This window comes from Macaca fascicularis, chromosome 8, assembly GCF_037993035.2.
Source record: "Macaca fascicularis isolate 582-1 chromosome 8, T2T-MFA8v1.1".
Lineage (NCBI taxonomy): Eukaryota > Metazoa > Chordata > Mammalia > Primates > Cercopithecidae > Macaca > Macaca fascicularis.
The window spans coordinates 42,767,118-42,781,907 of NC_088382.1; the positions used below are offsets into that span (position 1 = coordinate 42,767,118).

At 36.8% G+C, this 14,790-nt stretch overlaps 1 protein-coding gene across 1 annotated transcript in view; it reads left to right on the forward strand.

Moving 5' to 3' along the window:
* Positions 1 to 14,790, forward strand: part of ADAM5 (Disintegrin and metalloproteinase domain-containing protein 5) — a 136,929-nt gene that overhangs the window by 33,108 nt on the left and 89,031 nt on the right. Inside the window, 4 exon segments of the mRNA NM_001283728.1 lie at positions 159 to 325; positions 1,113 to 1,194; positions 6,704 to 6,840; positions 14,078 to 14,261. Of these exon segments, the coding sequence (NP_001270657.1) occupies positions 159 to 325; positions 1,113 to 1,194; positions 6,704 to 6,840; positions 14,078 to 14,261 (570 nt within the window).

A 14,790-nucleotide genomic window follows, 5' to 3' on the forward strand; every position in this document is an offset into this window, starting at 1 on the left:
TATTATTTTAAAATATATTTTATAAAAATGATGTGTATAATAATTTTCTGTGCTGTTGAAGAGCTTCCATAACCAAAGTACTGTATCAAATGTGTTTTTAGAAAATGTAATATAATGTTCAAGTTTATTTATGATTTTTAATTATATTCTTCTTTTAGATGCTTACCCAGTTACAACTGACTGTCATTATATCTTCCATTGAAATCTGGTCAAATAAAAACAAAATTTCTACTACAGGGCATGCTGAATATGTATTGTTAGAATTTTTTGAATGGAAAAAGGACCATCTTAACTTTAAACCACATCAAATTGCATACTTATTTGTGTAAGTGTAGTATTCTGCATTTTATAACATTAAAGGAATAACTCAAAATGACTTAATATGTTCATTATGAAAAATAAGCATTTATTTTATAGATATCTTGTGTTCTACCCATTTAATATAGATACTATGGAATGTGAGAAATGTAAGCAAGAGTCCTTGTCCTCAAGGAGTTAATGTGAGGCAAAACTTAAAATGTTTTATTAAACAACATAAAGTTATTCATAAAACTAAAATTCCACAAAAGGTATTGAAATAACGAAAAGTTTAATTGTGAGTGCTACAATTTATTTGATTTCCTTTGGTTTATGAACCTTTACCCTAGGTTATCATATTTCTATATTCCTGGCTCACTTCTAGGTAATTCTTATGTTTTTATTTTCTAATATAGTGAAGGGTTAAATTTTCCTACTATCTAGAATTTAATGTGCAGAAAAATCTGGTCAAAAATAAGTAATAAATGAACAAGGAGGTCATAGAAATTTGAATTTTCAGGGCTATAAATATAGAGGAAACCAGAATAAAAACTATAATCATTAGTGCAATAGTATTTCCATAAATTGTTAGGCCTTATCCTAATTATATTTCTGGATATTTATCAAATTCAAAAGAGAAAAGCGTATATTGAAATATTCTTAACATTGAAACTTTGAGAGAAATGTATTTATGGCATAATTCAAAGTAGTATGGTGCTTGGGAGATAGTAATTGTTTGATAATGTTTGCTGCTATGAAACTTATCACCAATAATACCACATTCAAATTCACTTATGGCAAAAGTTATTTTTCAGCTACAGGAAACTTCCCACCTTAATAGGAGCCACATTTCCTGGGCAAGTATGTAATAAGGATTTTGCTGCTGCAGTTGCTCTGGTAGGTAATTATCTGGTTTGCTCTCAATACTTTCATGTTTCAAATTTTCCTAAATATTTTAAAACATGCATAAATATATTACTTAGTTTCCTCATAATTTTATAGCTTTTATATTACTAATTTGGAGCATAATCAAGGGGTATGTCAGGAACGAGGCTAGAATGAAGCCAGTGGAAGCATGATGCATTTCCATAAAGATCAAGCACATTTACTCCTGGTTAAGGAGTAATGTTAGATCCTCCAATCCCTTTTCTCCTGGGATGTGATTATATTTTTGTGAAATTACTTGCTATCATCTTGCAGGTCACTCTGTGTTCATTTTTTCCCCATTTTTGTTCTCTGTGCTTCACTTGAGATAATTTCTATTAATCTGACTTTAAATAGAATTATCTATTCTACAACAGTTTCAAATCTGCTATTAAGCCGACCAATTCAGATGGTTGAATTTTTTAATTCTAGAGTATCTACTTTATGATTTGTTTAAAAACTTTGTTAATTAATTAAATCATAAAATCACATAATTGAGGTATAATCAACATACAAAAGCTATACTTATTTAATGTACACAACTTGCTGAGCATGGAGATAAGTATTACACTTGTGACACTGTCACCACAATAAATGCCATAAGCATATTTGTCATCTCCAAAAGACTACTTTGCTCCCTATGCTTATTATTAGTAGTAGTATTTTGTCATAATAACATTTAATGGAAGTTCTATCCTCTTAGAAAATGTTTTTAAATTAATATTTTATATTTTATTTTAGATTCAGGGTATACATGCGCCTGTTTGTTACATAGGTATATTATGTACTGGTAGGGATTGGGCTTATAGTGTGCCTGTTACCAAATAGTGAACATTGTACCCAATAGGTACAAGTGGGTTCTCTATTCTCTTCCATTGATCTATGTGTCTATTTTTGTAATAGTACCATGCTGTTTTAGTTACTATAGCCTTATAGTATAATTTGAATTCAGGCAATGTGATGCCTCTAGATTTGTTCTTTTTGCTTAGAATTGCTATGGCTATTTGTGCTCTTTTTGTTTCCATATGAATTTTAGGATTTTTTTTTTTTCCTAATTCTGTAAAAACTGATGTTGATAATTTGATAGGGATTTCATCAAATCTGTGATTGCTTTAGGTAATGTGGTCATTTTAATAATATTGATTCTTCCAATCTATGAGTATGGGATATTTTTCCATTTGTTTGTGTCATCTACAATTCTTTTCCTAGTGGTCTGGAGTTCTTGTACAGATCTTTTACCTCCTTGGTTAGGTGTATTCCTAAGTATTCTCTGTGTGTGTGTGTGTGTGTGTGTGTGTGTGTTTATGTGTATGTGTTTGTGTGCCTACTATAAATGAGACTGTTTTCTCGATTTGGCTCTCAGCATAAATATTATTGGTATATAAAAATGCCACTCATTTTTGTTCATATATTTTGTATCCTGAAACATTACTGAAATAGCTTATCAAGTCTAGGAGTCTTTTGGAGGAGTTGTTAGGGTTTTCTAGGTACATGATCATGTCATCAGTGAACAGAGATAATTTGACTTCCTCTTTTTCAATTTGGATGCCATTTATTTCTTTCTCTTGCCTGATTGCTCTGGCTAGGACTTCCAGTACTATGTCAAATAGGAGTAGTGAGAGTGGGTATCCTTTCCTTTTTCCATTCTTAGGGGGAATGCTTTCAAGTTTTCTCCATTCAATATGATGTTGGCTGTGGGTTTGTCATATATATAATTCTTATTACTTAGAAGTATATTCCATCTATGCCTCATTTGTTGAGGGGATTTTATCATAAAGGGATGTTGGATTTTGTCAAATGTCTGTTCTGCATCTATTGAGATGATCATATGGTTTTTGTTTTTAGTTCTGTTTATATGTTGAATCATGTTTACTGATTTATGTTGAACCATCCTTGCATCCTGGAATAATGCTCACAGATTGTGTGCTTGATCTGTGTTCTCTCCCTGGACTTGGAGCAGCAGGAATGGAGGCAGTAGTGGCAACAAGTGAAAAGGGCTCGTCAGTGACCTCTGGGAGTAGAGTAGTATATATTCTGTTGGTACATGAAAGTGCCTGGCCTCCTTTGTTGATGTGGTGGTGTCAGCTGGCACTGGGCTCCTCAGCTCAGGCAGTGGGGCCAGGAGTAGCTTGGCCCCACAGGGGAGGGTATAGCAGCAGCTTGGCTCAGGGATGGCAGGCCACCAGGCAGGGATGTTTCAGTAGTGGCAAAGCATCAGGGATAGAATGGGACACCTCCAGAACAGGACACACTCCAGCAGTGGTTCTGGTTCCAAGCAAGCAGAGTGGAGTAGTTGCTCAGGCCATGGGGATAGGGCAGTGTCATATCCTTCTCATGTGGAAGCATAGCTCCTTCGGGTGGGTTCAGCACCTATGAGGACTGTAGGAATCTCCAGTGGTGAGGACTTTAGGTATCCAAGATGGCGATGGGGGCTGCTGGGGTCCTTTTGCTTACCTTCTCCCTCAGGGAGAAGTCCCTCCTGTATCTAGACTAATCTGAGCTGGGAGACACAGTCGTGGAGGCAAAGTGTTTTCTTCTGTTCTCTGTGTGGCTGTCCTGGGTTTCTATGTGTTTTTGTTTGTTTGAGTTGGAGTCTTGCTCTGTCACCCAGGCTGGAGTGCAGTGGTGCAATCTCAGCTCATTGCAATCTCTGCCTCCCAGGTTCAAGCAGCCTCCTGAGTATCTGGGATTACAGCCATGCACCACCACGCTTGGCTAATGTTTGTATTTTTAGTAGGGACAGGGTTTCACCATGTTGGCCAGGCTGGTTTCAAACTCCTGACCTCAGGTGATTTACCCATCTTGGCATTCCAAAGTGCTGGGATTACAGGCATGAGCCACCACGTGTAGCCCATCCTGAGTTTTTGTGCTACACTGGGCTTCTGCTCTCCTTTGATATACTTGGCACCCTTATTTAGCTATTTTCACCAAAGCGTAGTTGCTTATTCATTGTTTTGACTGTCTTTGTAGCGGGGACAAGTGGTAGGGGCTTCAGTTGGCCATCTTGCTGCTGTCACTTCCCTCCCAATGTCTTTTTTTAAAAAGTTTCTTTTTAATTTCATTATGATTAGTTTAAATTTGTGTTTCTTTACTGTTCTGGTTCATCCATTTTGATTTCTGTTTGTATGTTTTTCAGCTTACTTTCCTCATAGGACTTTCACATATTAAATGCTACAGAAGGCAGGGCAAATTAAGAAAACAGGTACTACACTAGGTATTTCAAAAGGATTTAGAACAGAGAATTAGTTATACAGGTATTTCACATCTGAAAAAAGTCAAAAGGGAATAATGAGTTAACAGATAATAAAATGATAGTTACCACTCCAGAACTAAGGAAAATTGGGGTTCCCAAAATTGAGGTCAGAAGAGGGAACTTCCAACTGGCATTTAGGTCTCTGGAGGAAGGAGTACTGCCTCAAGCTGCTGCTACATTGAAGGGGCATAATTACATGGGTTCTGATAGTACTGGAAGAAGTTGGAGTCAGGAAACTATTGATCCTGGAGTAAACTACAAATGCTGAAATAAACTTCCACTTTAGGAGCAAAATGGTGCTGACTGGGCCATGGTCAGCACATGGAATGGTGCTGACAGCACCATGGTCAGCACATGGAAACAACTGTCCGCGGGGAAAAGAAAGCCACTTCATTCTTCCAACTGCAGAAAATTTGGTAACAAAAAAATATGAGAAATGTAGTTTGCAGAATCTTAGTCCCACAATCTTATAGCAGAGTATAGAAGGGTAGATTTGAAATTCGTTTTGTTGTTTTTTATGGTGCTTGCACTCATCTGTTATATCATTTTTTCTTATGAGATTTCTTAACATATGAGGACAAAAAGAGGATTCTAACTTTTTCGTCTAACGGATAGTAGAGGGAATAGGGATCTACCAAGGTTAGGCAAAAATGTGGCTTTTGCTACCATTTATTCCTTGCTTCTTTCCTCATAATTTCTTTTGATCAAAAGCTGGGATGGGGAAGGAGAGATTGCTTGCGTTCAAGCAGTCTGCCAGGAAGTGAAATTGCTCTTTTTTGAAGGTGTACTGAAACGTTCGATGCATTCGTTTGTTGTTATGTTGGCCGTGCTGTTTTTCTACCTGTTAGTGGGTGCAGGTGAACAATAAGCAACCCAGGGCAGTATGGAGAACCAAACATTCAGAAACATCTCCATGGGTTGTGGCCGCCTTCTCTGAACTACTCTTTACTTATCACTCCCTCACTATCATTTACTTCAGGTTCCATCAGAAACCAACTACCTTTTTACATTAGAAGATCAGTTAACTTTCTTCTATGATGTTGTTGTTTTTGTATTTTGGAGATGTTCAGTGGCCCGTATTATTTTGCTATGTGGTGGAAGAATTAATTGATTTTGGTGGAAGTACTTAAATAAACAGAGTAATGTCATGTGAATAATTAAGGCATATAACAGCTGAGTTATTCTGAATGTTTTCAATTTTACCTGCAACTTCAAAATAATTTGAAATTACTTAGAAACAGATGATAGCTGTGTTCTTTCTCCTATATCACAACACTTTAATTGTGTTCTGAATAGTCATCTGAGCAGGACTCTTAAAGGAAAACATAACCATTGGAAATTATGTACAGGAGAACAATAAAACCTATGAGGATGTATTATTTATCTATTGTGACATAACAGATCACACTAAAACTTAGCAGACAAAAACAATGCAGTTCTGTAGGTTAGGAATCTAGGAGGAATTCAGTGGGTAGTTCAAACTCTAGGTTTCCAACAAAGACAAAATCAATGTGTCAGCAAGGGCTGGAGTTATCTCAAGGTTTGACTAATGGAGGATATGCTTTCAAGCTCAGTCATGTGGCTGTTGGCAGACCTCAGAAAGTCATTTCCAAGATCACTCATGTGGGCTTCTCTACTAGTTCACCTCACGGCATTGCAGCTGGATTCCCCTAGAGTGGGCAAGAAAGAGCAAGATAGAGAATTTAAGAAGCCAGTCCTTTTATAACATATCCTGGACATGATGACCCATCACTTCTGCTATACTCAGTTAATTAAAAGCAAGTCAGTAAGTCCAGCCTATACGCAATAAAGTGGGATTCCACAAGGACATGAATACCAGGAGACAAGGATTATTGGGACCCATTTCAGAGGATGTCTACTATAGAAGGAATGTAGAATCGACTGTTGAAGAATATTAAAGGCATTTTGTTTAAAATAATTCAAAGAAGCCATAAACTAGGGTTTTTGACTGTTCTGTTTGCTAAGATAGCTGATAATGTCATTAAGTAATAGTGTTTTGAAACTTAATATAACTATTATGTGGACTCATTCATGTTTAATAAATCTATAATCAAAAAATTTATATAATTACTATAATTGCATCCACATAGGTATCTTGAGTGCATTTTAAGAATTACTTTCATATACTAACTTTTGATTCGGTAAATATTGTTGTATTTTAGAACTGATTATAATTATTAGTTAACTTTTTCTTTTTCTTATATTTAGTACCCAGAGGGTTTATCCTTGGAGTCATATACTGTCATTATTGTTCAATTGCTTGGCCTTAATCTGGGATTAACTTATGACAAAACTGACACCTGCCATTGTTCAGGAGATGTTTGCACAATGACACCAAAAGCAGTGTAAGGATTTTCTTTATTAAATAGACTTGTTCTTTCTTTAATTAATTTCTTTTCTCCTTGTTTTCTTTCAAACTTTTTTCTTTTTAATTTTTGTGGGTACATTGTAGGTGTACATTTTTGGGGTGCATGAGATGTTTTGATAGAGGCATGTAATGTGAAATAAACACGTCATGGGGAATGGGGTATCCGTTTCCTGAAGCATTTATATCCCTTGAGTTACAAACACTCCAGTTACACTTTTTAAGTTATTTTAAAATGTATAAATAAGTTATTATTCATTGTAGTCACCCTGTTGTGCTATCAAATAGTAGGTTTTATTAATTCTGTTTTTTTTTTTTTTTGTACCCATTAACCATCCCCACCTCTCTATAGCCCCCTACTACCCTTCCCAGCCTCTGGTAACCATCCTTCTACTCTCTATTTCTATGAATTCAATTGTTTTGATTTGTAGATCCCACAAATAAGTGAGAACATTTGATGTTTGTCTTTCAGTGCTTGGCTTATTTCACTTAATGTAATGATGTCCAGTTCCATCCATGTTTTATTTTTAATTGTGGATACATAATAGCTGCACATCATAAATACATACAGCATGCATATTTATGATATAGGTGTGATATTTTAATCCAAGCATACAATGTGTAATGATCAAATCAGGGTGATTAGGATTTCCATTACTACAAGCATTTATCAATTCTTTGCATTAGGGATGCTCCAATTCCACTCTTTTAGTTATTTTGAAATATGCAATAAATTATTGTTAACTGTAGTCACCTTATTCTGCTACCGAACACTAGATCTTACTCTCTCTATGTAACTGTACTTTTCTACTCATCAACTATCCTCTTTCTACCTCCCCCTCCAACCTTCCCAGCCTCAGGTAACCACCATTCTATTCTCTATCTCCATGCATTCAACTTTTTTTAGTTCCCCTATCTGAGTTAGAACGTGCAATGTTGTCTTTTTGTGCCTAGCTCATTTCACTTAACATTATGTCCCAGTTTCATCCACATTGTTGAAAATGAGAAGATTTCATTCTTTTTTATGGCTGAATAAAATCCTACAGTGTATATGTACAATATTTTCTTTCCAGATTCATCCACTGATGGACACTTAGGTTGATTTTATATCTTAATTATTGTGAATAGTGCTGCAGTAAACATGGGAGTGCACATACCTCTTCAATACATGAATTTTTTTCTTTTGAATATACTTCTAGCAGTGAAATTGCTGGTTCATATGGTAGTTCTATTTTTAGTTTTTTCAGAAACATTTATACTGTTCTTCATAGTGGCTGTACTAATTTACATTCCCACCAAGAATGTATGAAGGTTTCTTTTATCTGCATCCTCACCAGCATCATTCTTGTCTGTCTTTTTGCTAAAAGTCATTTTAACTGGCGTGAGATGATATCTCATTGTAGTTTTGATTTGCATTTATCTGGTGATTGGTGATGTGCAGCATTTTTTTTCCTATAGCTGTTTGTTGGCCATTTATATGTCTTTAAAAAATGTTTGTTCAGATCTTTTGCCCATTTTAAAATCAGATTATTTGTTTCTCTGCTATTGAGTTGTTTGACTTCCTTATATATTCTAGTTATTAAGCCCTTGTTAGATGGGCAGTTTGCAAATATTTTCTCCCATTCTGTAGCCTGTTCACTACACATTGCTTATTAAATCCTTGTTAGATGAGTAGTTTGCAAATATTTCCTCCCATTCTTTAGTCTGTTCACAATCAACAGTCACTGTGTTGATTGTTTCTTTTGCTGTGCAGAAGCATTTTAGTGTGATGTAATCCTATTTGCCTGTTTTTGCTGTGGGTGCCTGTGCTTTTGAAGTCTTACTCGGGAAATCTTTTCTCAGGCAAATGTCCTGGTGTATTTCCCCAGTGTTTCTTCCAGTAATTTTATAGCGTCAGGTCTTAGATTTAATTGATTTTGATTTGATTTTTATATATGGCAAGAGATAAGGGTCTAGTTTTTTTCTTTGGCATGTGGATGTCCAGTATTCTCAGTATCTTTAGTTAGAGACACTGCTCTTTCCCCAATGTATGTTCTTGGAGGCTTTGTCAAAAGTGAATTGACTATAAATGTGTGGATTTATCTCTGTATTCCCTATTCTTTCCAGTGGTGTACATATCTGGTTTATGACAGTACTGTGTTGTTTTGGCTACTGTAGCTTTGTAGTATAATTTGAAGTCAGGGATGTGATTCCTCTAGTTTTGTTCTTTTTGCTCAAGATGGCTTTGGCTCGTCTGGATCTTTTGTAGTTCCATATAAATTTTGCATTTATTTTTTCCATTTCTAAGAAGATTGTCATTTCTATTTTGATAGGGATTGCCTTGAATCTATCTGTAGGTTACTTTGGGTAATATGGACATTTTAACAATATTGATTCTTCCAATTCATGAACATGGCATGTCTTTCCATTTTGTGTCTGTGTGTCCTCTTCAATTCCTTGCATCAATATTTTATAGTTTTCATTGTATGAATTTTTCACTTATTCTAAGGAACACTTGTATTTCTGTTAATCAAACTAAAATTTTTGGCAATTATACAACACTACACCAAACAGCTGCAGAATACAGCTTCTTTGCAAGTGCAAATAGGCCTAGCACTCTCCCAGGCCTCTCCATGCCTGGGGAAACCCTTTCTCTTTACTATTTTCAGAATATGGATTATAGTTTTTTTCTTTTGGCCAGCTCAAGGGCACTTTCTATGGACAGGCCATATGAATTGTCTATTTTTAGTGATTCTGAAAGATCTAAATACTGACAGATGTAAAACATTGATAAAAGAAATTGAAGAAGACACAAATAGAGAGCACTTGTTTATGGATTGGAAGAATTATTCTTATTAAAATGTTCATAGTATTTAAAATGATCTACAGGTTTGGTGTAATTTCTATTAAAGTTTTATTGTCATTTTTCACAGAAATAAAATACAAATTATAAAATTTGTTTGGAACCACAAAAGACACTGAATAGCCAAAGCAATCTTGAGCAGAAAGAACAAAGCTAGAGGTATCACAATACCTGGTTTCAAAATATATTACAAACATATAGTAATCACAACAGCATGGTACTGCCATAAAAACAGACAGATTGACCAAGGGAACAGCATAGAGAACCCAGAAATAAATCCACACCTCAAGTCAATTTATTTTTGACAAAGATGCCAATGGTACACAATGGGGAAAGGACAGTCGCCTCAATGAAAGATGCTGAGAAAACTGATATGTGGTGCTATGTTAACATTCAGAAGAATGAAATTGGACCCTTATCTTATACCATATGAAAATCAATTCAACATGGATTAAATACAAAAGCATAGGACCTGAAACTCTAAACTACCAGAAGAAAACAAAGGGGAAATCTTTTTGACATTAGTCTGGGCAATGATTTTTTAGATATGACTCCTAAAGCACAAGAAACAAGAGCAAAGATAGACAAATAGGGTTACATCACACTAAAGGAAACAGCTAACAGAGTGGACGGACAACCCACAGACTTGTAGAAAATATTTGCAAAGCATACACATGATAAAAGAATAATATCCTAAAATATATAAAGAACACAAACATCTCAATAGGGAGAACATATACAAGTCAATTTAAAAATGGGCAAAGGACCTGAATAGACGTTTCTCCAAAGAAGACATACAAATGATCAATAGATTTATAAAGAAATAGTCAACATCAGTAATAATTAGAGAAATACCAATTAAGATAGCACCTCATGCCAGTTAGAATTGCAGTTATCAAAAAGAAAAAATACATGTGTTGACCAGGATGAGGAGAAAAGAAAATGCTTGTACTCTGTTGGTGGGGATATAAATAATACAGCCATTAAGGAAAACAATATGGATATCCCTCAAAAATACTAGAAGTAGAATACCATATGATTCAGCAACCCCACATCTGGGTATATATTAATAATAATTAAAATCAATATGTTGAAGAAATATCTGTACCCATGTTCATTGCAGTTATTGACAATAGCCAAAATATGGCAGCAACCTAGGTGTCCATCAGTGGATGAATAGATAAAAACATGTGGTTGTCCTAGTTCATTTTGTGCTCCTATATCAGAATACCCAAGACTGTTAATTTATAAAGAACAGAGATTTATTTGCCTCACCATTCTGGAGTTTGAGAAATCCAAGGTGGAGAGGCCTGCATCTGGTGAGAACCTTCTTTCTCTACGATGCTATGCAGGAGGAAGGGCAAGGGCGCACAGGTGCATATATGAGAGGAGCTGAACTTGGTTTTATAGCTAAACCACTTTTCATGATAACTGTGACAGTCCATTCAGGACATGCATGATGGAAGCATCCTCAAGGATTAGTTCTCATGGTCTAATCAACTCTTGAAGGTCTCACTTCCCAACACTGTTGCATTTATTGGGTATTAAAATTGACACGTGAATGTTGGGGGACACACTCAAACTATAGCGATTCACCCTGCCCCCGAAATTCACATCCTTCTCATAATTCAAAATACATTCATTTCACCCCAATACCCCCAAAGTCTTAACTTCTAGCATCAACTCAAAAATCTGAAGTTCAAATTCTAATCTAAGTCAGATGAGGGTAAGACTCTAGGCGTGGTTTATCCTGAGGCATATTCCTCTCCAGCTGTGAGCCTGTGCAATTAACAAGTTGCATTGTTTTTTGGTGCTTCCAAGATACAATGGAGGAACAGGCACAGGATAGATATTCCCATTCCAAAAGAGAGAAATAGGCAAGAAGGAAGGGGTAACTGGTCTCACATGACTCCAAAACCCAACAGGGAAAAACAATACTGGCTTAAACCTGAAGAATAACCTCCTTTGACTCCCTGTCCTACATCGTGGGCATACTTGGGTGTAGGTTGAGTTCTGCAAAACATCAGGATTCTTGCTTCTTTCTGGTCTTAGTCCACCCAGCAGCTTTCACAGGTTGGAGTATCATGCCTGCATCTCTCCCAGACTGAGGTTGCAAACTGGTGGCTTTAAAGTTCTGGGGCCTCAGGGGCTGCCCCACTCCCATGGCTTCACTAGGCATTTCCCTAGAGGGAACGCTCTGTATAGTCTCACTCTTACGGCCTTGATGGGTTTTGCTCTAGTGGGAGCTCTCTGCAGTGGCTCTATCCCTGTGACAAGTCTCTGCTTGAGCTCCCAGGCTGTTGATGACATTATTTGAAAAAAATCTAGGTGGAGGTCACCATGGTCTGGCATCTCTTGTGTTCTGCAGGTTTGCAGAGTTAGCATTGTGTGGACATTGTCAAGGCTTACCACTTGTGCCCTCTGGAGAGGTGGTTGAGCCACACCTGGGCCCACTTGAGTAATGGATGGGGAAGCTGAGAAGCACTGTGTCAGAAAGCAGAGTCCCAGGGTAGTCCTGGGCAGTGAACCTGTGGATCACACCTCAGGCCTGTTCTCTGAAACCATTCAGCCCTTCTAGAGCTCTGAGCCTATGATGGGCTGAGGGGAGAGGCATACTCAAGGATCTCAGAAATGCCTTCAGGGTCATTCTCTTGTTGTCTTCCTGGTTAAGCTGGATAGAACCTGGCTTTATTCTATCCATATTAATCTGTTTAGCAAACAGTTGCTTTTTTTTTGTTTTGAGATGGAGTCTCACTCTGTCACCGAGGCTGGAGTGCAGTAGTGCAAGCTCAGCTCACTGCACCCTCTGCCTCCTGGGTTCAAGAAATTCTCCTGCCTCAGCCTCCAGAGTAGCTGGAATTATAGGCTCATGCTACCATGACTGGCTAATTTTGTATTTTTAGTACAGAAGGGGTTTCACCATGTTGGCCATGGTGGTCTAGAACTCCTGACCTCAAGTAATCCTCCCTCCTCGGCCCCCTAAAGTGCTGGAATTACAGGTGTGAGCCACCGTGCCTGGTCAAAGTTGCCTTTTTAAACATGCTTTTTTATTTTTTTACATAGCCATCCTGAAAGTTTGTCAAATCTGTCTGTTCTGCTTCTTCTAATGATAAATTCCATATTTAAATCATTTCCATTCTCATTTTACTATAAGCAGCCAAAAGAAGCCAGGCAGCACCTTGAACACTTTGCCACTTAGATATTTCTTCTGCCAGATATCCTAGTTCATTACTCTTAAATTGAGTCATGGATGGGGAAGCTGAGAAGCACTGTGCCAGAATGCAGAGTCCCAAGGCAGCCCTGGGCAGTGAACCTGTGGAGCACAGCATGTCTTCTACCTGGTCCTCGGACGCCAAAACAATTCCACTAAATTATTTGCAAATGTGTAGCAAGGATGGCCTTTACTTTGTTTCCAGTACCTTGTTTCTCATTTCCACCTGAGGCCTCATCAGAATGAAGTTTAAGTCCATAATTTTATTGGTTTTATGATCACAACCACTTAAGTAATATTTAAGACGTTCCAGACTTTTTCTACACTTCTTCTCTTCTTTTGAGCCCTCACCACAATCTCCCTTAATGCTCCATTTATGACAATCTGGGACTTTTCTGCTTCTCCAAACTCTTGTAGCCCCTACCCATTATTCAGTTCCAAAGCTGCCTTTACATTTTTAGAAATTTGTTATAGCAATAGCTCCACTACTAGTACCATTTTTCTTCTTCTTCTGATTTGTACTGTTAAAACAGAATGCTGATGACTGGGTAATTACAAAGAGACGTTTATTTGCCTTATGGTTCTGGATCCTGATAAGTTCAAGGTTGAGGGGCCCACATCTTGTGAGAGTTCCTTGCTGTGTTATCCCATAACAAAAGGTATAAGGACAAGAAAGCATACACACGTACCAGAGAGGGGCTCAAACTCACTTTTATGACAACCCACTATTCTTTTTTTTTTTTTTTTTTTTTTTTTGAGATGGAGTCTCGCTCTGTCGCCCAGGCTGGAGTGCAGTGGCCGGATCTCAGCTCACTGTAAGCTCCGCCTCCCAGGTTTATGCCATTCTCCTGCCTCAGCCTCCTGAGTAGCTGGGACTACAGGCAACCACCACCTCGCCCGGCTAGTTTTTTTGTATTTTTTAGTAGAGATGGGATTTCACTGTGTTAGCCAGGATGGTCTTGATCTCCTGACCTCGTGATCCGCCTGTCTCGGCCTCCCAAAGTGCTGGGATTACAGGCTTGAGCCACCGCACCCGGCCTAAATTTGCTAATTGTTTTCTATGAAGAATAATGCTTTTTAAATCTCTCTTTAAAGTACCATATTATGGGATATATAAAAATATACAACATTAATTTGTGTCATAACCATATTTTTATATTTTAGGTACTCTGGTGGTGTAAAGGATTTTAGCATCTGTAGCTTGGATGACTTTAAATATATTTCTTCTCATAATGGCCTTACATGTCTTCAGACAAACCCTCTTGAAATGCCAACCTACACGCAAAGGAGAATATGTGGCAATGGATTGTTGGAAGGAGGTGAAGAATGCGATTGTGGCAATAAAGACGTTAGTAGAATTTTTTTCTAAAATTTTAAAAATGTTCTAGTAGTAAAGAAGATAAATGCCTTATCTATTAGTAAAATATATTTGAAAAATATATTGTTTGGAAAAGATGGAAGCCTTTGTTTTCTAATACTATTATTTTTGGGAGCATGGTCCTTAGATAATTTTTGTCTTTGGTTATTGTCTTCTGACATTATTTAGTGTATGTATTAGTTCCAAATGTAAATTTAAATGCCATTAAGAGTGTCGAAGGGATTGAAAGAATATACCCTCAACAACAAGCAGAAATAAAAACAGACAACAACATCTAAAAACAGTAGATTATAACCAACAGGGTAGCAAAATGCATGGTTTGTTAATATAGGTAAAAACATTTTCTGTGGAAAGGTGATTCTAATTAAAATATTTTGAAATTAAATCTATCATAATTATAAAAAATATAAAAATATACAACTAAGATCAAACAAAAATAATTATAAAATATGATAAAGGGACATCAGCAAGATGGCCCATTAGACAGCACTAGAAGTGC